This window comes from Eretmochelys imbricata, chromosome 10, assembly GCF_965152235.1.
Source record: "Eretmochelys imbricata isolate rEreImb1 chromosome 10, rEreImb1.hap1, whole genome shotgun sequence".
Classification (NCBI taxonomy): Eukaryota; Metazoa; Chordata; order Testudines; family Cheloniidae; genus Eretmochelys; species Eretmochelys imbricata.
In genome coordinates, this window is record NC_135581.1 from 38758371 (window position 1) to 38782024 (window position 23654).

The 23654-nt window shown below is 47.2% G+C and overlaps 1 protein-coding gene across 2 annotated transcripts in view; it reads right to left on the reverse strand.

The window, feature by feature from the left end:
- Nucleotides 1–13691: 13691 nt before the first annotated feature.
- SPSB3 (splA/ryanodine receptor domain and SOCS box containing 3) overlaps nt 13692–23654 on the reverse strand; it is a 51492-nt gene continuing 41529 nt past the window's right edge. The window contains exons 9-10 of one of the 2 annotated variants that reach the window (XR_013347399.1): nt 14878–15292; nt 13692–14289 (exon numbers count right to left, since the gene is read on the reverse strand). Coding sequence is in view for 1 of the 2 variants with exons in the window: in XM_077829165.1 (XP_077685291.1) it covers nt 14232–14289 (58 nt within the window). In the remaining variant the exon portion in view is untranslated. The remainder of the gene's footprint in view (nt 14290–14877; nt 15293–23654) is intronic. The other variant, XM_077829165.1, reaches the window with a different exon arrangement.

Below are 23654 nucleotides of genomic sequence, written 5' to 3' on the forward strand. Positions count from 1 at the left end.
GTTAGGTTAAGACTTCCCAAGGCACAAATCCTTTCCTTGTCCTTGGACGGTATTGCTGCCACCACCAAGTGATTTAGGCAAAGATTCAGGAAAAGGGCCACTTGGAGTCCCCGTTTCCCCAGAATAGTCCCCCAAACCCCTTCATCCCCTTTCCTGGGGAGGCTTGAGAATAATATACCAACCAATGCCTTTAATAAAAGTACAGACCAGACCCTTTATCTTTAGGACACTAAAATCAAGCAGGTTCTTAAAAGAAGAACTTTATTATAAAGAGAGGGTCTTTGACCTGGTCTTGGGATTTTCCCACTCTTTGGCACACCTCACAAGACCGGACATAAGGAGAAACATCCTTGCCCATTCCCTCCCAGTGGAAGGACTTCCCCAAACGGTCTTTGGTCCTGTTCACCCCAGCACAGCCACTCGGATCATTGAGGACTAAGCACAAGAGCTTTACCCAGTACTTAGTTGGAACTACCAACTCTCTTTGAGGATGCCAGTTCTCCTGGTGCCCACCAGAAAGAGTTTCTTTGTATAAAAGTCCTCTTTCTACAACAAACCGGGATAAATTAGAAGAGCTGAGAGGCGGTGGGTTGCTCTGTGCCACCGTCCAGGCTCCCTGGAGGCTTTCATCTGCTTCCTTCTCGAACTGGAGCTGTTCTATTGATGCTGGAGACATCAGTTCCTCATTGGATTGTGGACTTGGGCTTGGTCCCTCTGGAAGCGATGTAGGAGATGGGGGTTGTTTCCGTTGTCTGTGGACCGCTTTCTGCTGGTGCACTATGTTTCGTTTCAGGCTCTGGCTGAGCCTCTTGCGTAGGTTTATCTGCTGCTGCCAGGGCAGGCTCGGTGGTGCCCTCTGGCGTTGGAGTTGTAGATGGGGTTGCAAGCGCTGGATTCAGAGCTGGCAATGGTTCTGATGCTGGTTGCTCCGCCCATTCTGGTTCTAGGACTGGTTCTGGTTGGGACTCTGGGACTGGATCCACTACGGCTGTTGCAGTTGTTGGCAGGGTATCCGGTTCAGCCACCTCAGTTTAGGGCTCTGGTAACACAGACGGGGCCCGGATAGAACGCTCAGAAACAGCGGTAGGTGTGGAGGCTCACTTAGCCTGGCTACGGGTGACCATTCCCACCCTCTTGGCTAGCTTCACATGGTTGGCCAAGTCTTCCCCCAGCAGCATGGGAATGGGATAATCGTCATAGACTGCAAAAGTCCACATTCCTGACCAGCCCTTGTACTGGACAGGCAACTTGGCTGTAGGCAAGTTTAAAGAGTTTAACATGAAAAGTTGAATCGTCACTTGGGCCTCTGGTTTGATGAATTTGGGGTCCACTAAGGATTGGTGGATAGCTGACATGTGTGCTCCAGTGTCCCTCCATGCAATAACCTTCTTCCCACCCACACTCACAGTTTCCCTTCACTCTGAGGGTATCTGGGAGGCATCTGGGCCTGGAGACCTTTGGTGTGATTCTGGTGTAATGAACTACAATCTGTTGGGGGTCTTGGAGCAGTTGGCCTTCACATGCCCCAGCTCGTTGCATTTAAAACATCGCCAAGCTGACTGGTCACTGGGGCAAGGTGGGTTGCTGGAGACTGGTGTGGTGGGACAATAAGGTGTTTGGGGTTTTCCTTGGAGTATAGGTGGGGCCTGGGCTGCCCCCAGTGGTAGGGTGTTGTTTCGGGTTGCCCCTTCTGATATCCGCTCCAACTGCTACTAGCTTTTTTCTTTTCGGCCACCTCCACCCATTTGGTTCCGATCTCTCCCATCTTGATTTCAGATTTGGGCTTCCCATCTAGGATATGTCTTTTTATTTCCTCAGGAATACCTTCTAAGAACTTCTCCATTTGCATTAGGAAAGACAGATCTTCCAGAGATTTAACACTTGCTCCTGATATCCAGGCATCCCAATTTTTTACAATGTGGTAGGCGTGTCGGGAAAATGCCACATCTGTTTTCCACCTTAGGGCTCTGAACCGCCGATGGGCATGCCTGGGTGTTAGCCCCATTCTAATTCTGGCCTTTTTTAAAAAAAGTTTGTAGCTGTTCATGTGTTCTTTAGGCATTTCAGCTGCCACCTCTGCTAAGGGTCCACTGAGCTGCAACCTCAGCTCCACCATATACTGGTCTGTAGAGATGCTGTACCCAAGGCAGGCCTTTCGAAATATTCTAAGAAGCCCTCTGTGTCATCGCCTACCTTGTAGGTGGGGAATTTTTTGGAATGGGGAGCGGTACCTGCAGAAGGACTGTTAGGGTTATCTGGTAGACCCAGCTTAGCCCTTTCCAGATCTAAGCACTTCAGCTCTAACTCAGTACCCAAGCGTTTCGCCTCCGCCTTCAAGTGGTTTGCCTCCATTTCCGTCTCTAAGCATTTCACCTCTTTCCTCTCCTCCGCTTCCAACTCCAAGCACTTTAAGGCCATTTGTCTTTCATGTTCTTTCTGTCTCTCTTCAGCTTCCAATCTGGCTAATTCTAGTTTCTTTTGGACCTCACTTTCCATCATCCTAGCCTTTCTGCACTTAGCCTAGCCTAACCCGAGAGCTAGAAAGAAAGAAAAAAAAAACAGCTTGTGAATTCCCTTGCAGGAACTTAACTACTCTGCCCTCAGGCAAAGAAAAAAAACTCCAGCTGCTCTCAGCTTAAAACAAAAAAGCGTCCTTTTTAAAAAAAACCTCCCTGGTTTTCAAGTAGCCAAAAGAAAAAAATGTGTCCTTTTAAAATCCTGAGGTCTGTGCTTCTGGTTCAAAATGATCCCACCATGTCAGGGTTCCCTTCCCACTCTGAACTCTGGGGTACAGGTGTGGGGACCCACAGGAAAGACCCCCTAAACTTATTTCTACCAGCTTAGGTTAAAACTTCCCCAAGGCACAAATCCTTTAATAAAAGTACAGACCAGACCCTTTATCTTTAGGACAGGTTCTTAAAAGAAGAACTTTATTATAAAGAAAAAAGTAAAAGAAGCACCTCTGTAAAATCAGGATGGAAGGTAATTTTACAGGGTAATAAAAAGATTTAAAACACAGAGGATTCCCCTCTAGGCTCAACTTCAAAGTTACAAAAACAGGACTAAACCTCCCTCTTAGCATAGGGAAAATTCACAAGCTCAAACAAAAGATACTGTAATGCCTTTTCTTGCCTTACTTACAATTTCTGTAATTTTAGATGCTCATTTTAGGTACGTTTTCAGATGTTTTTTCTTGCCTGGCTCTGGCCCTGGCCCCTCTCTCCGTCCAGGTCCAGCGAGGGAACAAACAAAAAGAGCACAAAGAAAACCTCTCCCTCCCCTCCCCGATTTGAAAGTATCTTCTTTCCTTATTGGTGTCCTTTTGGTCAGGTTATTTGAGCTTCTTAACCCCTTACAGGTAAAAGAGGAATTTTATGCTATCCTTAGCTATATGTTTATGACAGGAGTGCTTTGGATTGGCAAGATCCCCTTGGTCACCTCATTCTCTGTTTCCAAAAGGTCCGCTGGGTGGACTGTCCCCTCCAGGAGATCTGACCCCCAGTCTTCCCTTAAAACCTGATCCACAGGTGAGGGGTCTGACATTTGAGATGCAGATCCTTCACCCTCCTCCTGGGGAAAAGCCTTCCAACAAAAGGTGGGCAGACCTTCCTGTCCCCCCTCACCTTCCATCTGGACTTCCCTCTCTGGGCTCCCCTCTGAGGCAGACACTCCTGTGTCCCCCGAAAGGGAATGTGACCCTGATCTAGTTGTGGGCTCACAGCTACCAGCTATGACAGACCCTTCACTGGCCAGCAAAATCCCCCCTCCCCTTTCACTCAGGTTGGGCTTGCTTCCAGCTACAGAGTCCTTGGGGTCTGTTCCCACCACAGCAGTCACCAGGACCCCAACTTCCACCTCCAGGATACATGTCTCTGTGCATCTCTTCCACTCCATTACAGCAAGTTCATGCTTTTGGGTCCAGGCTTGTCTCTGGGCCTCAATTTCTTTGTCTTTTAAGTCCAGGATTTGCTGGTGGGCAGCCTTTTCTTTTTCCAGGCCAGCTTTTTGTGCTTCAATTTGAGCCTGTTTCTGGGCCTCAAGATCTTTGTCATTTAAGCCCAGGGCTTGCTGGCTCTCTTTCTTTCATAGCAATTTGCAACCTGTGCAGTTCTAGCTTCTTCTGAGCTTCAATCTCACCTATTTTGCGTACTTTTCTGTCCCTATTCCCTTACCCGAAATAAGCAAACAGAAAATAACAAACCAGTAACCACTTTGTCTGTTCTCCAGGCACCACACTTAAAACTCACTTAAAATCACTACCAGCATCTTAAAGCAATCAGCTGTGCACAGATCCTGCCAACTATGCCACTGTGGCGTGGTTCGGTCATAGAGACCCCCTTGGGACTGTCACCTGACGTACTGGAAATACCTCTGATCCCGTTTTCCCTGCCAGCTTGGGACTCCAGAATCCTGCCTTGTTGAGCCAGACACGCTAGCCTGCTGCAACACAGACCCAGGTCTGGTCCATGCCCACAAAGCTGCAGACTTTAACCAAAAACTGGTCAGCAGGTCACCTATCTCCAGCACCCAGATACCCAGTTCCCAATGGGATCCAAACCCCAAATAAATCCATTTTACTCTGTATAAAGCTTATACAGGGTAAACTCATAAATTGCCCGCCCTCTACAGAGAGATATGCACAGCTGTTTGCTCCCCCAAGTATCCCTTACTCTGGGTTTACTAATAAACAGAAGTGATTTTATTAAGTACAAAAAGTAGGATTTAAGTGGTTTCAAGTAATAACAGACAGAACAAAGTAAGTTACCAAGCAAAGTAAGTTACCAAGACATTCAAGTCTAAGCCTTATACATTAAGAAATTGTATTAAGGTACAATCTCACCCTCAGAGATGTTCCAATAAGCTATTTTCATAGACTAGACTCCTTCCTAGTCTGGGCCAAATCCTTTCCCCTGGTACAGTCCTTGTTAGTTCCAGCAGCCATCTTAGGTGTTAACTAGGGGTTTTCTCATGACTGGCAGCCCCCTTTGTTCTCTTCCATCCCTTTATAGCTTAGGCACAAGGCAGGAATCTTTTGTCTCTCTGGGTCCCCACCCCTCCTTCTAAATGGAAAAACACCAGGTTCAAGAGGGATTCCAGTATCTGGTGACGTGTTCACATGTCCTGTGAGACCCTAGCCTCCATTCTTCCTGGGCTGGCTCACACAAACACAGGAAGGCTTGCAAGTAAACAGAGCCATTTACAACCAGTTGTCCTAGTTAATGGGAGCCATCAAGATTCTAAACCACCATCAGTGGCCCATACTTTGCATAATTATAATAGGACCTCTGAGTTATACTTTGTATTTCTAGCTTCAGATACAAGAATGATACATACATAGAAATAGGAGGAATATATTCAGTAGGTTATAACCTTTGTTATGATACCTTACAAGAGACCTTGTGCATAAAGCAGTTACATCATATTCACACTCATAAGCATATTTCCATAAAACATTATGGAGTGCAACATCACAAAAGGAACCCATTAATTTTTTTTATTTTTAAAAAAATCATGATTTGTAAGCAGTCTTGATTTAAAAACATTTTTTTTAGGCCTGACTCATAATTTTTGAATGCATGGAGTTGGCAATACTGTTGAAATATTGTAGCCGCCTGGACAATGGCAGAGCAGGCTTCCTCCCACACTGTCTTGTGCTCAACTGACTTGGATAGCCCACCAATAGGAGTAAGAGGGGATTTCAGTCTGTGGCCCATTCAGTCTTTAGTCTCTCTGCTGATATTTCCAGCGAGGCAAATAATTAGTACTAATTAGGTGCTTTGGGATGCTGGTGCGTGTCCTCCAGGAGTAGGACTGAGACCAGATTATTCTCATAGGCTATTTCTTGATTGGGTCTTGGTGAATTTCAGTCAGAGCTGACTTGCTGTGGATTTGAATGAGTGGCAGACTCAAAATGAAAGGCTCCATAGCCTATCACTGAGCCCTGGTCTACACTAGGAATTGAGGTCGAATTTAGCAGTGTTAAATCGATTTAAGCCTGCACCCGTCCACACGAAGAAGCCCTTTTCTTTTACTTAAAGGGCTCTTAAAATCGATTTCTTTACTCCACCCCCGACAAGGGGATTAGCGCTGAAATCGGTCTTGCTAGGTCAAACTTGGGGTAGTGTGGACGCAAAACAACGGTATTGGCCTCCGGGAGCTATCCCAGAGTGCTCCATTGTGACCGCTCTGGACAGCACTCTCAGCTCAGATGCACTGGCCAGGTAGACAGGAAAAGAACCGCGAACTTTTGAATCACATTTCCTGTTTGGCCAGCGTGGCAAGCTGCAGGTGAGCGCAGAGCTCATCAGCAGAGGTGACCATGATAGAGTCCCAGAATGGCAAAAGAGCTCCAGCATGGACTGAACGGAAGGTACAGGATCTGATCGCTGTATGGGGAGACAATCCCGTGCTATCAGAACTCCGTTCCTGTTTTTGAAATGCCAAAACATTTGTCAAAATCTCCCAGGGCATGAAGGACAGAGGCCATTACAGGGACCTGAAGCAGTGCTACGTGAAACTTAAGGAGCTGAGGCAAGCCTACCAGAAAACCAGAGAGGCAAACAGCCGCCACAGGTCAGAGCCCCAAACATGCCGCTTCTATGATGAGCTGCATGCCATTTTAGTGATTCAGCCACCGCTACCCCAAACGTGTGCTTTGACTCCGTCAATGGAGAGGGAGGCAACACGAAAGCAGGTTTTGGGGATGAGGAAGATGATGATGATGAGGTTGTAAATAGCTCACAGGAAGCAAGCGGAGAAACTGTTTTCCCGACAGCCAGGAACTGTTTCTCACCCTGGACCTGGAGCCAGTACCTCCCAAACCCACCCAATGCTGCCTCCCAGACCCACCAGGCAGAGAAGGGACCTCTGGTGAGTGTACCTTTTTAAATAGTATACATGGTTTAAAAGCAAGCGTGTTTAATGATTGATTTGCCCTGGCATTCGCGGCCAGTACAGCTACTGGAAAAGTTTGTTAACGTGTCTGGGGATGGAGCGGAAATCCTCCAGGGACATCTCCATAAAGCTCTCCTGGATGTACTCCCAAAGCCTTTGCAAAAGGTTTCTGGGGAGGGCAGCCTTATTCCGTCCACCATGGTAGGACACTTTACCATGCCAGCACGTAGTTGGGAACCACTGCAGAACAAAGCATTGCAGCGTATGTTTCCTGGCGTTCAAACAACATCTGTTCTTTATCTCTCTGTGCTATCCTCAGGAGAGTGATATCATTCATGGTCACCTAGTTGAAATAGGGTGCTTTTCTTAAGGGGACATTCAGAGGTGTCCGTTCCAGCTGGGCTGTTTGCCTGTGGCTGAACAGAAATGTTCCCTGCTGTTAGCCACGGGGAGGTGGGGGGAGGCAAAATGCGACCTTGTAACGAAAGCACATGTGCTATGTATGTAATGTTAACAGCAAGGTTTACCCTGAAAGAGTGTACCCATTGTTCTATAAAATGTGTCTTTTAAAATACCGCTGTCCCTTTTTTTTTTCTCCACCAGCTGCATGTGTTTCAGTGATCACAGGATCTTCTCCTTCCCAGAGGCTAGCGAAGATTAGAAGACGAAAAAAATGCATTCGTGATGAAATGTTCTCTGACTTTATGCTGTCCTCCCACACTGACAGAGCACAGACGAATGCGTGGAGGCAGACAATGTCAGAGTGCAGGAAACCACAAAATGACCGGGAGGAGAGGTGGTGGGCTGAAGAGAGTAAGTGGCGGGCTGAAGAGAGGGCTGAAGCTGATAGGTGGCGGCAGCATGATGAGAGGAGGCAGGATTCAATGCTGAGGCTGCTGGAGGATCAAACTAATATGTTCCAGCGTATGGCTGAGCTGCAGGAAAGGCAGCTGCAGCACAGTCCACCACTACAGCCCCTGTGTAATCAACTGCCCTGCTCCCCAAGTTCCATAGCCTCCTCACCCAGACGCCCAAGAACATGGTGTGGGGGCCTCCGGCCACCGAGCCACTCCACCCCAGAGGATTGCCCAAGCAACAGAAGGCTGGCATTAAATAAGTTTTAAAGTGCTGTGTGGCCTTGTCCTTCCCTCCTCTGCCATCCCACCGGCTGCTTCCCTCCTCCACCACCCCTCCCGGGCTATCTTGGCAGTTATCGCCCTGTTTGTATGATGAATTAATAAAGAATGCATGAATGTGAAGCAACAATGATTTTATTGTCTCTGCAAGCAGTGATTGAAGGGGGGAGGGGAGGGTGGTTAGTGTACAGGGAAATAGAGTGAACCAAGACGGGTTGGGGGGAGGGGGGGTTCATCAAGGAGAAACAAACACAAGTGTCCCACTGTAGCCTGGTCAGCCATGAAACTGGTTTTCAAAGCTTCTCTGATGCACAGCGCGCCCTGCTGTGCTCTTCTAACCACCCTGGTGTCTGGCTGTGCGTAATCAGCAGCCAGACGATTTGCCTCAACCTCCCACCCCGCCATAAACGTCTCCCCCTTACTCTCACAGATATTGTGGAGCGCACAGCAAGCAGCAATAACAATGGAAATATTGGTTTCACTGAGGTCTAAGCGAGTCAGTAAACTGCACCAGCGCACTTTTAAACATCCAAATGCACTTTCTACCACCATTCTGCACTTGTTCAGCCTGTAGTTGAACAGCTCCTGACTACTGTCCAGGGTGCCTATGTATGGCTTCATGAGCCATGGCATTAAGGGATAGGCTGGGTCCCCAAGGATAACTATAGGCATTCCAACATCCCCAACAGTTATTTTCTGGTCTGGGAATAAAGTCCCTTCCTGCAGCTTTTGAAACAGACCAGAGTTCCTGAAGATGCGAGCGTCATGTACCTTTCCCGGCCATCCCACGTTGATGTTGGTGAAACGTCCCTTGTGATCCACCCATGCTTGCAGCACTACTGAAAAGTACCCCTTGCGGTTTATGTACTCGCCGGCTTGGTGCTCTGGTGCCAAGATAGGGATATGGGTTCCATCTATGGCCCCACCACGGTTAGTGAATCCCATTGCAGCAAAGTCATCCACTATGACCTGCACATTTCCCAGACTCACTACTCTTGATATCAGCAGATATTTGATTGCGTTGGCTACTTGCACCACAGCAGCCCAAACAGTAGATTTGCCCACTCCAAATTGATTCCCAACTGACTGGTAGCTGTCTGGTGTTGCAGGCTTCCACAGGGCTATTGCCACTTGCTTCTCAACTGTGAGGGCTGCTCTCATCTTGGTATTCTTGCACCTCAGGGCAGGGGAAAGCAAGTCACAAAGTTCCATGAAAGTGCCCTTATGCATGCAGAAGTTTCGCAGCCACTGGGAATCGTCCCAGACCTGCAACACTATGCAGTCCCACCAGTCTGTGCTTGTTTCCGAGGCTCAGAATTGGCGTTCCACCGTATGAACCTGCCCCATTAGCACCATGATGCCCACATTGCCAGGTCCCATGCTTTGAGAGAAGTCTGTGTCCATGTCCTCATCACTCTCGGCACCACGCTGACATTGCCTACTCACCTGGTTTCGCTTTGGCAGGTTCTGGTGCTGCATATACTGCTGGATAATGCGCGTAGTGTTTAATGTGCTCCTAATTGCCAAAGTGATCTGAGCGGGCTCCATGCTTGCCATGGTATGGCGTCCGCACAGAAAAAAGGTGGGGAACGATTGTCTGCCATTGCTGACAAAATGGCTTACAGGGTTGGCTTACAGGGAATTAAAATCAACAAAGGGGGTGTCTTTATATCAAGGAGAAACAAAAACAACTGTCACACAGAATGGCCCCCTCAAGGATTGAACTCAAAACCAATAGGACTACTAGCCATCCTTATCTCCTGGCTGCTCGCCAGAAGATGGTGCAATATGACTGCCAGCAGGACTAAAAAGAATGACTGGTCAAGTCATTCCTGTTTTAGTCCCTGCACCCGTGTCTGCCCAGGCGCTCATTACCGAGGCAGCCAAGAGCACCTCAGACGTGATGACGATGGTTATCAGGCCTATTGCACCATCTGCTGCCACAAGGCAATGAGCTGCTGCTGTGTAGCAATGCAGTACCACATCTGCCAGCACCCAGGAGACGTACGGTGACAGTGAGTTGAGCAGGCTCCATGCTTGCCGTGGTATGCCATCTGCACAGGTAACTCAGGAAAAAAGGTGTGACACGATTGTCTGCCGTTGCTTTCACAGAGGGAGGGAGGGAGGGAGGGCCTGACGACATACCCAGAACCACCCACGACAATGTTCTTGCCCCATTAGGCATTGGGATCTCAACCCAGAATTCCAATGGGTGGCGGAGACTGCGGGAACTGTGGGATACCTACCCACAGTGCAACGCTCCGGAAGTCGACGCTAGCCTCAGTACTTTGGAAGCACTCTGACGAGTTAATGCACTTAATGCACTTAGAGCATTTTGTGTGGGGACACACACAATCGACTATATAAAAACGATTTCTAAAAAAACGACTTCTATAAATTTGACTTAATTTCGTAGTGTAGACATACCCTGAGCCACTTGTTTGTCGTAAACTAGGATTTACTTCCTATGAGAGGAATTTAGGTTTTTAATTAATCCTTTTTTCTTCATTTTTAATTAAAACTAACCTAAGCAAAACAAAATGTATCACTTAGGTAAATATTTTTAAAATAAATAAGTTTAGTGCATTCATATATTAGAAATTGGTACAGAATATTGAGTGTGTCTGCATTTTCTAAGCAAACAATGTTAGTCTTTTAGGTAATTAGAAATGCTGAAGAGAAAAATAAAACCATGGAGGAAAATTCAAAGAATCAATCCAATGGCAAAACCAACAGAGTTATCAAAAGAGCTGCAGCCTGGGAAATTTCAGATTCTGACGCAGACAGTGAGGTTGAATCATATCAAACCAGAAATGTTACCCTGATGCACCCAGCTGTTGATACACTGGATCATGGCATTTGTGATCATGTTGCACAAGAAGAGCTGAAAAGCTGTGTGTGTCAGTGAGTCTGAGGATATGTCTACACTACGGAATAAGGTCGAATTTATAGAAGTCGGTTTTTTAGAAATCGGTTTTATATATTCGAGTGTGTGTCCCCCCACAGAAAATGCTCTAAGTGTATTAAGTGCATTAACTCGGCGGAGTGCTTCCACAGTACCGAGGGTAGAGTCGACTTCCGGAGTGTTGCACTGTGGATAGCTATCCGACAGTTCCCGCAGTCTCCGCTGCCCATTGGAATTCTGGGTTGAGATCCCAATGCCTGATGGGGCTAAAACATTGTCGCGGGTGGTTCTGGGTACATATCGTCAGGCCCCCCTTCCCTCCCTCCCTCTGTGAAAGCAAGGGCAGACAATTGTTTCGCGCCTTTTTTCCTGAGTTACCTGTGCAGACGCCATACCATGGCAAGCATGGAGCCCGCTCAGATAACCGTCACCGTATGTCTCCTGGGTGCTGGCAGACGCGGTACGGCATTGCTACACAGTAGCAGCAACCCATTGCCTTCTGGCAGCAGACGGTGCAGTACGACTGGTAGCCGTCCTTGTCGTGTCCGAGGTGCTCCTGGCCACGTCGGGTGGGAGCGCCTGGGCAGACATGGGCGCAGGGACTAAATTTGGAGTCACTTGACCAGGTCATTCTCTTTAGTCCTGCAGTCAGTCCTATTCAACCGTTTTATGGTGAGCAGGCAGGTGATACGGATTGCTAGCAGTCATACTGTACCATCTTCTGCCGGGCAGGCAAGAGATGAGGATGGCTAGCAGTCGTATTGTATCATCTTCTGCCGGGCAGGCAAGAGATGAGGATGGCTAGCAGTCGTACTGTACCATCTTCTGCCGAGCAGCCATGAGATGTGGATGGCCTGCAGTTCTTCTGCGCCGTCTGCTGCCAGCCAAAGATGTAAAAGATAGATGGAGTGGATCAAAACAAGAAATAGACCAGATTTGTTTTGTACTCATTTGCTTCTCCCCCTTCCCTGTCTAGGGGACTCATTCCTCTAGGTCACACTGCAGTCACTCACAGAGAAGGTGCAGCGAGGTAAATCTAGCAATGTATCAATCAGAGGCCAGGCTAACCTCCTTGTTCCAATAAGAACAATAACTTAGGTGCACCATTTCTTATTGGAACCCTCCGTGAAGTCCTGCCTGAAATGCTCCTTGATGTACAGCCACCCCCTTTGTTGATTTTAGCTCCCTGAAGCCAAGCCTGTAAGCCGGTCGTCAGTCGCCCCTCCCTCCGTCAGAGCAACGGCAGACAATCGTTCCGCGCCTTTTTTCTGTGCGGACGCCATACCAAGGCAAGCATGGAGGCCGCTCAGCTCACTTTGGCAATTAGGAGCACATTCAACACCACACGCATTATCCAGCAGTATATGCAGCACCAGAACCTGGCAAAGTGATACTGGGCGAGGAGGCGACGTCAGCGCGGTCACGTGAGTGATCAGGACATGGACACAGATTTCTCTGAAAGCATGGGCCCTGCCAATGCATGCATCATGGTGCTAATGGGGCAGGATCATGCTGTGGAACGCCGATTCTGGGCTCGGGAAACAAGCACAGACTGGTGGGACCGCATAGTGTTGCAGGTCTGGGACGATTCCCAGTGGCTGCAAAACTTTCGCATGCGTAAGGGCACTTTCATGGAACTTTGTGACTTGCTTTCCCCTGCCCTGAAGCGCATGAATACCAAGATGAGAGCAGCCCTCACAGTTGAGAAGCGAGTGGCGATAGCCCTGTGGAAGCTTGCAATGCCAGACAGCTACCGGTCAGTTGGGAATCAATTTGGAGTGGGCAAATCTACTGTTGGGGCTGCTGTGATGCAAGTAGCCCACACAATCAAAGATCTGCTGATATCAATGGTAGTGACCCTGGGAAATGTGCAGGTCATAGTGGATGACTTTGCTGCAATGGGATTCCCTAACTGTGGTGGGGCCATAGACGGAACCCATATCCCTATCTTGGCACCAGAGCACCAAGCCGCCGAGTACATAAACTGCAAGGGGTACTTTTCAATAGTGCTGCAAGCTTTGGTGGATCACAAGGGACGTTTCACCAACATCAACGTGGGATGGCCAGGAAAGATACATGACGCTCGCATCTTCAGGAACTCTGGTCTGTTTCAAAAGCTGCAGGAAGGGACTTTATTCCCAGACCAGAAAATAACTGTTGGGGATGTTGAAATGCCTATATGTATCCTTGGGGACCCAGCCTACCCCTTAATGCCATGGCTCATGAAGCCATACACAGGCAGCCTGGACAATAGTCAGGAGCTGTTCAACTACAGGCTGAGCAAGTGCAGAATGGTGGTAGAATGTGCATTTGGACGTTTAAAGGCACGCTGGCGCAGTTTACTGACTCGCTTAGACCTCAGCGAAACCAATATTCCCACTGTTATTACTGCTTGCTGTGTGCTCCACAATATCTGTGAGAGTAAGGGGGAGACGTTTATGGCGGGGTGGGAGGTTGAGGCAAATCGCCTGGCTGCTGGTTACGCGCAGCCAGACACCAGGGCGGTTAGAAGAGCACAGGAGGGCACGGTACGCATCAGAGAAGCTTTGAAAACCAGTTTCATGACTGGCCAGGCTACGGTGTGAAAGTTCTGTTTGTTTCTCCTTGATGAACCCCCCCGCCCCTTGGTTCACTCTACTTCCCTGTAAGCTAACCACCCTCCCCTCCTCCCTTCGATCACCGCTTGCAGAGGCAATAAAGTCATTGTTGCTTCACATTCATGCATTCTTTATTCGTTCATCACACAAATAGGGGGATGACTACCAAGGTAGCCCAGGAGGGGTGGTGGAGGAGGGAAGGAAAATGCCACACAGCACTTTAAAAGTTTACAACTTTAAAATTTATTGAATGCCAGCCTTCTTTTTTTTGGGCAATCCTCTGTGGCGGAGTGGCTGGTTGGCCGGTGGCCCCCCCACCGCGTTCTTGGGCGTCTGGGTGTGGAGGCTATGGAACTTGGGGAGGAGGGCGGTTGGTTACACAGGGGCTGCAGTGGCAGTCTGTGCTCCAGCTGCCTTTGCTGCAGCTCAACCATACACTGGAGCATACTGGTTTTGTCCTCCAGCAGCCTCGGCATTGAATCCTGCCTCCTCTCATCACGCTGCCGCCACATTTGAGCTTCAGCCCTGTCTTCAGCCCGCCACTTACTCTCTTCAGCCCGCCACCTCTCCTCCTGGTCATTTTGTGGTTTCCTGCACTCTGACATTATTTGCCTCCACGCATTCGTCTGTGCTCTGTCAGTGTGGGAGGACAGCATGAGCTTGGAGAACATTTCATCTCGAGTGCGTTTTTTTTTCTTTCTAAGCTTCACTAGCCTCTGGGAAGGAGAAGATCCTGTGATCACTGAAACACATGCAGCTGGTGGAGAAAAAAAAAGGGACAGCGGTATTTAAAAAGACACATTTTATAAAACCGTGGCTACACTCTTTCAGGGTAAACCTTGCTGTTAACATTACATACATAGCACATGTGCTTTCGTTACAAGGTCGCATTTTGCCTCCCCCCACCGCGTGGCTACCCCCTCAACCCTCCCCCCTCCCTGTGGCTAACAGCGGGGAACATTTCTGTTTATCCACAGGCAAACAGCCCAGCAGGAATGGGCTCCTCTGAGTGTCCCCTGAAGAAAAGCACTGTATTTCAACCAGGTGACCATGAATTATATCTCGCTCTCCTGAGGATAACACAGAGAGATAAAGAACGGATGTTGTTTGAATGCCAGCAAACATACACTTCAATGCTTGGTTGTACAATGAGTCCCGAGTACGTGTTACTGGCCTGGAGTGGTAAAGTGTCCTACCATGAAGGACGCAATAAGGCTGCCCTCCCCAGAAACCTTTTACAAAGGCTTTGGGAGTACATCCAGGAGAGCCGCGAATGCCAGGGCAAAGTAATCCTTTCACATGCTTGCTTTGAAACCATGTATAGTATTTTAAAAGGTACACTCACCGGAGGTCCCTTCTCCGCCTGCTGGGTCCAGGAGGCAGCCTTGGGTGAGTTCGGGGGGTACTGGCTCCAGGTCCAGGGTGAGAAACAGTTCCTGGCTGTCGGGAAAACCGGTTTCTCCGCTTGCTTGCTGTGAGCTATCTACAACCTCATCATCATCATCATCATCGTCATCTTCGTCCCCAAAATCTGCTTCCGTATTGCCTCCATCTCCATTGAAGGAGTCAAACAACACGGCTGGAGTAGTGGTGGCTGAACCCCCTAAAATGGCATGCAGCTCATCATAGAAGCGGCATGTTTGGGGCTCTGACCCGGAGCGGCCGTTTGCCTCTCTGGTTTTCTGGTAGGCTTGCCTCAGCTCCTTCAGTTTCATGTGGCACTGCTTCGGGTCCCTGTTATGGCCTCTGTTCTTCATGCCCTGGGAGATTTTGACAAAGGTTTTGGCATTTCGAAAACTGGAACAGAGTTCTGATAGCACGGATTCCTCTCCCCATACAGCGATCAGATCCCGTACCTCCCGTTCGGTCCATGCTGGAGCTCTTTTACGATTCTGGGACTCCATCATGGTCACCTCTGCTGATGAGCTCTGCGCTCACCTGCAGCTTGCCACGTTGGCCAAACAGGAAATGTGATTCAAAAGTTCGCGGTTCTTTTCCTGTCTACCTGGCCAGTGCATCTGAGTTGAGAGTGCTGTCCAGAGCGGTCACAATGGAGCACTCTGGGATAGCTCCCGGAGGCCAATACCGTCGAATTGTGTCCACAGTACCCCATATTCGAGCCGGCAAGGCCGATTTAAGCGCTAATCCACTTGTCAGGGGTGGAGTAAGGAAATCGATTTTAAGAGCCCTTTAAGTCGAAATAAGGGGCTTCATCGTGTGGACGGGTGCAGGTTTACATCGATTTAATGGCGCTAAATTCGACCTAAAGTCCTAGTGTAGACCAGGGCTAAAGAGCTAGTTTTGCCAGCCTCTCCTCAGCAAGTAACTACATCCTCTCCAAGCCCAAATAAAAGGAGGAGAAGGAGAACTCCAGAGGAAATAGAGGCAGGTCAGGCAAGAGCAGAACCAAGGAAACTCAAAAGGGAAATCAAGAAGACAGAAAAAGAGAGGCGAAAAGCAGAGGAGGCACTAGAAAAACAGAGGCGAAGGGAAGCTGCTGATGCCTTGAAGCTGCTTCGGCCAGACCAGTGTCTGAAGTACATGACTGTCTGCATAGACCTAGGTAGGCAGTCTCTGAACTAGCTTTGATTTTTCTCCTGGCATTTATTCTAGGGATCTCACTGTGCTAATACCACCCTTTACTATGAAGGTGGAGATTAATTTAAAATGGGAGGGAGTGCTATCTCATGGTTAAACTAGGTGACCAGGGCTTCCAAGTTCTATTCCCAGGTCTTCCATTAACTTGCTGGATGACCTTAAGTAAGTCATTTATGGGCACATTTGGCAATGTTAGCTACTGATTTTGGTTGCCCTCATTTTGGGGTGTCCAACTTCAGACACCATTTCAAGGTGATGAGTAAAGCCAGCTCCCGTTAGAGTGATGGGTTCTAAGTACTTGTAACAGTCACATCCAAAGTGCCTTTAGATGTGCACCCAAATTCTGTGGCCACTTGTGAAAAATGAAGCTTTAACCTCTCTGTGCCTTAATTTCTCAGTAAGTAAAATGGGGATGATAATGCTTCCCTACATCATGACAGGGGCTGCAAGGGTTAATTAATGTTTGTAAAACACTTTGAGATTGTCAGCTGGAAGACACTGTAAAAGGGTAAAATATTAGATTATTATAATCGGTTCTTTGTTAATGTCACTTTTGCTGGAATTCACTTGTTCGTGTGTTTTGGCGTTTAAATTTTCAAGTGTTACAGCTTGTTCAAGTTCATACAACTAAACACTGTCAAAGTGTGTCTTGCTGAAGTAGTGCTTGGGTTAGCAAGAAGATAGAGATAAATTCAGGTTAGTTTGACTACATTTTTAAACTCTCAGGCCATCAGGCAGTGTGACTCTGATCTAGTTTCAGTGCGTAGGGATTCTATGCTACTGGGTAAGTAGTTAATGTTCTTTCCCCCAAAACTGGCCATTACTAGGCACAGACTATTAAAAAGACAAGGAAGAAAATGTGAGTTTCAGAGCTGATTGCCTGTGTTATATCTTATCTAGAGTCCACATCTGGGGACACTTCCAAGATAATTGTAGATAACTCTCTGTCTGGAAATGTTAACTCCTGACATGCCAGGCCAGACCATCTTTTGGGCCCAGTCCTGCTCCCAGTATCTCAGAGGAGAGGATAGCACCCTTCTGCTAGTTTCTATTTCCAGCAATGTTATCTTAGACCAAGCAGTGCACAGTATATTCAGAGAGCTCTACAGGTGCCTGTTTCCTGGGTGTAATACTTATTTTAGAAGCACGTCATGAGGATTTAACAAAGTCCATCCACTTGCATTGGCATTTAAAGGGTTAAATAAGCTATGTTATTTGGGAGGCAGGGAATTAAAATGTAGAGCCATTATGAACATAGGATCATAGAAAATAGAGAGGGCAATGACTTATGAGGTGCCCATCCTCCTGCCCCTGCAGGATTGGTCCCTGTTTCTTACTTACTAGAATTTTGTCTTTCCTGGTTATAAAGTTTATTCTCTTGGTAGTCAAAAGTCTTGTCTTATTTTAGCTTTACAAATTGTCACAGTATTGACTATTGTTGTGCCAATTGCCATTCTCCACCCCAGAATTGGCTGCATTTCATTTGCTGTAGGTATGTATACAGAGCTCAATACTGCAATATTAGTCAGGTTGAGTGGGGCAACTTTTGTGAGTTAAGGCTTGCAGATGTAGCATGGTTCAGAAGAAACAAATTGAATGTGATCATTGTAACTCTATCATAATACATAAGCACAAGGGCCAAATTAAGGTTGCACAGACATACAAGCATTTCCTAGCTTTTGAGAGCTTCACTTTGCAATTTTAACATTCTTTGAATGGAGGGTTTTAAATGTAAATTCTTACTTTTTTTTTTAAATTAAAAAAACAAAAATTCCATCCTGTAAAGCATATTGACTCCCCACAACGTTATCAGCATCGGAGTTTAAGATCCACTGTGCAGTGCTCTACTAGTTAAGATAACAGAGTAACTGGTACCAGGAGAAGGCTGTATATTCTGTGGGGACTTGCAAGTAGAGGAGGATGGAGACCCACTTTGCCGTTGGGTTTCACAGCTATTTTCTGGAGAGCAGAGGAATGGTGAGATTCAGGAATAATAAATGCAGTTCCAGGTTCTGTAGGAGAGCATTCCTTGGGGTTATGCTTTAGTGCAGAGGTGGGCAAAGTGCAGAGGTGGGCCCGTGGAGCCTAGCCCCCAGCCCCTCCCCTGCTGTCCCCCATCCCCCGCAGCCTTAGCTCGCTGTGCTGCCAGTGCTCTGGGCAGCGGGGCTGCGAGCTCCTCCCAGGTAGCACAGCGGCGTGGCTGGCTCCAGCCAGGCGGGGCGGCTGCCAGTCCTGCTGCTCTGAGCAGCATGGTAAGGGGGCAGGGAGTGTGTGGGGGGGTGGATAATGGGCAGGGGGTTCCGGGAGGCAGTCAGGGGACAGGGAACACGGGGCGGTTGGATGGGGTGGAGGTTCTGGTGGGGGACGGTAAGGGGACGGGGAACAAGGGGGGTTGGATAGGCATGGGAGTTCCGGGGGGCCTGTCGTGGGGGGTGTGGATAGGGGTTGGAGCAGTCAGGGGACAGGGAGCAGGGGGGGTTGGATAAGGGGTGGAGTCCCGGGGGGGGCGGATAGGGACAGGGGATCCTGGAAGGGGGCGGTCAGGGGACAAGGAGCAGGGGGGTTGGATGGGTCGGAGGTTCTGATGGGGGAAGACAGGGGACGGGAAGTGGGAGGGGGTGCATAGGGGGAAGGGGCCAGGCTGTTTGGGAGGCACAGCCTTCCCTACCTGACACTCCATACAGTTTCGGAAACCCGATGTGGCCCTCAGGCCAAAAAGTTTGCCCACCCCTGCTTTAGTGGTAACTCTTCTGCCTGTGTCTCCTCCAACTTTTCTCTGTCAACCCTTTCCAGCTCCTGCCCCTTTCTCCCCCTGATGCTATTCCTCCCAGCTCCTGCCTGTTTCACCCCATCTTTGGCCAATATCCCCCATGCTCCTATCTTCCCCTCCTACTTTGCTCCTGCCTCTGTCCTCCCCACCCTTCTTGTTCCTCACCTCTCTGCATTAGAATCAGGTGGCTTCCTCCCCTTCCTCTTTGGTGCCTGGCTGCCAACAGGGAGAACATTGATGGCACAGGAAAAACAGGGCTTGGTTCCTGTGGCACAGTGTTCCACAGCAATTGCAGGGAAGGTCCTGGTCAGCCACAGGAGGGAGCATGCTCAGTTGTTCCGCAGGGATGGCATATGCATAGCTCATTGGCCATGTAGGAACAGTGGGGAGATGAAGAATGCTCAAGGTAGAGGGAATCTTTGGAAATACTTAGGTGCCAAATTCAGACAGGTCTCTAATGAGCATGTGCTAATTGTGACTTTTTTTTGAGGCTTATTACTTGGCCAAATTGGGTGAATTTTCACAAGAATAGCAAAAGGCGTGTCTCTGACACCTAGGGTAACACTCCTACCAAATTTCAAGCCCCTGTGATGAAGGATGGGGCATAAGAGCTTCTCAATGAAAATGGTTATAGGAAAATTTCTAATATGGATAACAATGTATTTTTCCCTAGTCTTGTTCTTGGAAATGGCTGAACCATTTTTGCTGAAACTTCCCATATAAAGTCAGCCTGAGACAGGCTCCAGATGTGAAAAATTTCATCTCTGTATGATTTAAGATTGGCAAAGTTATAAACAACTGTAAATGGGGTCTTCTAAGAGAAAGAATAAGGCAACATTAAGTATTGGTGTCCCTACTTGTGCTGATTGTAATTAAGTGTGTTGTAAATTTCTCTATGAGATAATCATGTGACATGCAGCATGCTGTATTCAGAGACCTGCTATTCAGTGTTCAGGCTTGAAATAATGATAAGAACGGTCATACTGGGTCAGACCAAAGGCCCATCTAGCCCAGTATCCTGCCTTCTGACAGTGTCCAATCCCAGGTGCCCCAGAGGGAATGAATAGAACAGGTCATCATCAAGTGATCCATCCCCTGTCGCCCATTCCCAGCTTCTGGCAAACAGAGGCTAGGGACACCATCCCTGCCCATCCCTGACTAATAGCCATTGATGGACCTATCCTCCATGAATTTATCTAGTTCTTTTTTGAACCCCGTTATAGTCTTGGCCTTCACAACATCCTCTGGCAAAAGGTTCCACAAGTTGACTGTGCGTTGTGTGAAGAAATACTTCCTTTTGTTTGTTTTAAACCTGTTGCCTATTAATTTTGTTTGGTGACCCCTAGTTCTTGTGTTATAAGGAGTAAATAACACTTCCTTATTTACTTTCTCTACATTAGTCATGATTTTATATCAATCATTTCTCTTCTTTGTGTGGGTTTTAGTTGCTATTTATTACCACTCCCTTTCCTCACCTGATGTCTGGCCTGTTCTCTCTCTCCCTTCAGGTCTACTAGAAGATCCTGGATCAGATGCTTTGATGGAGGCTTTTGGTTCCTTGGAATGTAAATACTACATTGAGTCTCAGGAAGTTCCCTGCAGCATAACCTGGAGGAGAAACACTCCTAACAGTTTCTCCAGTACTGTGATTATCTGAATCCAATTTGTCCTCTCTTCCCTGAGGGGCCTCCTCATATGCCTTATAAATTTAAACTGGCAACAGCTATGCTGTGGGAAAGAAGTTTTAAATTGCATTAATTATTAGTGCTGTCATTTCCAGTAGCCTTTCTAGACAGGGCTATGGGGTCATCAGCCTCAGATATATAAATTCTGTGTGACCACTGTTAGTTCAGGGAATGGAGTTGAGTCTGATTGTCCTATAATTTATTTCAAAGTGAGTGACTTTCATGCAACTGGGTGTCATTGTCCCAAGCACATACACATCCAGGATGGACTATGAATCTCTGCAGCAAACATGATGGAGGTCAGAGTGAGTCATTGATTGTGGAGAGGTTTCATATAGAAAAAGATTTCTAAAACAAACTCTGTGTTTGCAAAGCATTCTTGATGGCTGCTGAGGATGTGAACTGCATTGCTGGGGAAGACAGACCGGGCCAGCTGCAGGCTCCCTTGCTGCTGAATGAAGCCTTTGAGCTCTTTAGAAAATCCTGTGGCTGTTTCTGAACATAGGCTGATGGAAATCCTAGGGTGTGAAGTTACCTTCTCTCTGATACCAAATGCCACCATAGCAGGAGATGGGGAACCTTGCCAATAAGATGTAATGATCAGTACAGTGGCATTATTCTCTCCCGTGTCCCACTGCAAGGATTTCAGATTGGTGAGTTGAGGTCAGTCCTGTACTTGGATGACTGGTTCTCTGAGTAACCCATTAAATGTTGTGGGAGAAAAGCTGGCTGGAGCTGTGACCCAGTGATGTGGTGTGCAATCCAGATGTAGTGTGAACCTTTTGCTTGCTTTCCCACCTTGATCTGGACCTTCCCATCTGTGAATAAGTGGCTGTTGGCCCCAGTAAGCTGAATTAGGTGATGCTGTAACACAGACTGCAGCACAGCCAAGTCCAGTTTCAACATCTCTGTCTAGGTTCATGAGTTTTGTAATTGTTCTGCTCTGTTCCCTGCACCCTCAGTGCTCTGTATTTATGTGATCTGCCTTTTAATCAAGCCATATGGCTTTTTCAGCTCTAACTTCAGCCATTTCCTCTTTCCATTCCAGATGGTATGACTGGGCTGAGACCCACCCAATTTAATTTCATTTTGAGCACATCCCAGTTTCAAAAAGTGAAAAATGATTGCCCTTATCCCATGAGAAGTTGTCTTTGTTCCCCTAGGATAGTCCCCTGGTGAAGGCTGAAGAGGAAAATGAGGTGCTGGTAGATCCAAGGGACTTTCTCAAGGGTCTCTTTTCTATAACTCAGGTAGTGTAAATCTCTGAACTTGTGTCTAAAGAGAAGTCTGGGGAGAGCTGCCTTTTAACAGTAACACAGGTGGAAGGAGGTTATTCCAGAACTGTATTACAGAATGCACAAATATGAATGTAGAGAGCTGTGAGCTGGAATAGCCTCTTCTTCAGCAGTTAAGATTTGACCCTGGTACCAAGTATTGAGAATATTTGCAAGAAAATGAGCTGGAGATAGTGCTTGTCCCATTTGTTTTTTTAATGCTTGTAATTGAACTCTGTCATTGCATATTTCTTTTTTTAAGATCTCACTCAGTTCCTTCCAAATTTCAACAGCATCAGGAATAAAACAGCTGTTTCCCTGCATTTTGTTCAAGGCTACAGAAACAGGCTTCAGGGCACTCAGCATGTGTTCAACATTTCTCTTAAGCCCCATGTTGAGAACTTTGGCTGTGACCAGGCCAGCTATTTTTTTATTATTTTGTTCACAAACTGTCATCAGATTAGGCCAGTTCTTTATATAGTGCTCAAAACAGTCCACTACTGAGTTCCATCGCACGCCTTGTGGGAGAGTTAGCTTGGTTCCTCCCACTTTTTTCAGAGCAGCTGCTGCAAAGTGATTGTTATGGAAGTATTTTGCCATTTCAACAACATTAGCCTTTATTTCTGGAACACTGACGTCTTTGGCTAGGAGGTGCATCAAATAAGCACTGCAACCATATGTTATTAGCTTGGGACTCTCTTCACTCTCTTCTAAGTAATTTCTTCTCATCTTGGATACATTTGCAGTATTGTCTGTGACCAAGCTGTGTACTAGACATTTGAATTTTTTTTCACAGTTTGTTATAGCTTTTACTGCTACTTCTTGTAAGTATTCTGCTGTGTGTGCATTTCCTGATGTATCCAGGCACATTGCATGCTAGGGGAGGTGACAGCTCACCTGAAACGGACAGTCTACTCCACCTTAGAAAGTCCTTAGGTGTTACCCACAAAAGGGTTGGGGAGGAACAGGGATGTAGGAGCAGGATTTTATAATTGTGCTATGAGAATTAATGTATAATTTTATTTTATTTTGCCAGTTACCCTTAGAATCATAGAATACCAGGGTTGGAAGGGACCTCAGGAGGTCACCTAGTCTAACCCCCTGCTCAAAACAGGACCGATCTGCAATTTTTGCCCCAGATCCCTAAATGGCCCCCTCAAGGATTGAACTCATAACCCTGGGTTTAACAGGACAATGCTCAAACCACTGAGCTATCCCTTCCCCATCTTTTTGAATAGCAGAAAGGAATGACCCTTTGGGACTATGGGATTTTGTTTTCCATACTCATTACAAATTGGGCCCTTTTAGTTTTTTGCTTTAAGGTTTAGTTAGTAAGAGACAGGATTTTGTATTGTGTTTATGTTAAGTATAACGTTGAAGTTCTGGGCCTCAATGTGAATTGTTTTGGTATAAAATTTAGCAAGGTTTAATTTACAGTGTTTTTTTGCTTGATATAAAATACTGCTGTTTGTATTTTTAAAGGTCTTTGTAAAAGACTGTTTCTGTGAATGAGAAATGCATGCATCAGAAAAAGATAAGGTATGAGTGCCATTGTTGGAGCCAGATGGTCAAGGGGGGAGGAGGAGTAAAGAAATTTAACAGACTTATCGATGCCAAAGAACCATCAATGTGCATCCATGACTGAGGGAAGGCAGATTGATGACCCTGAGGTGGAGGCTGGCACCCCTAAAGACAAAACAATTAATTAAATCAAAAGGACAGAATGGCTCTCTCGGAGGTGCTTTGGAATGTTAACATCAGAAGATAACATCGATTAAGGAGTAACCAGTCACAG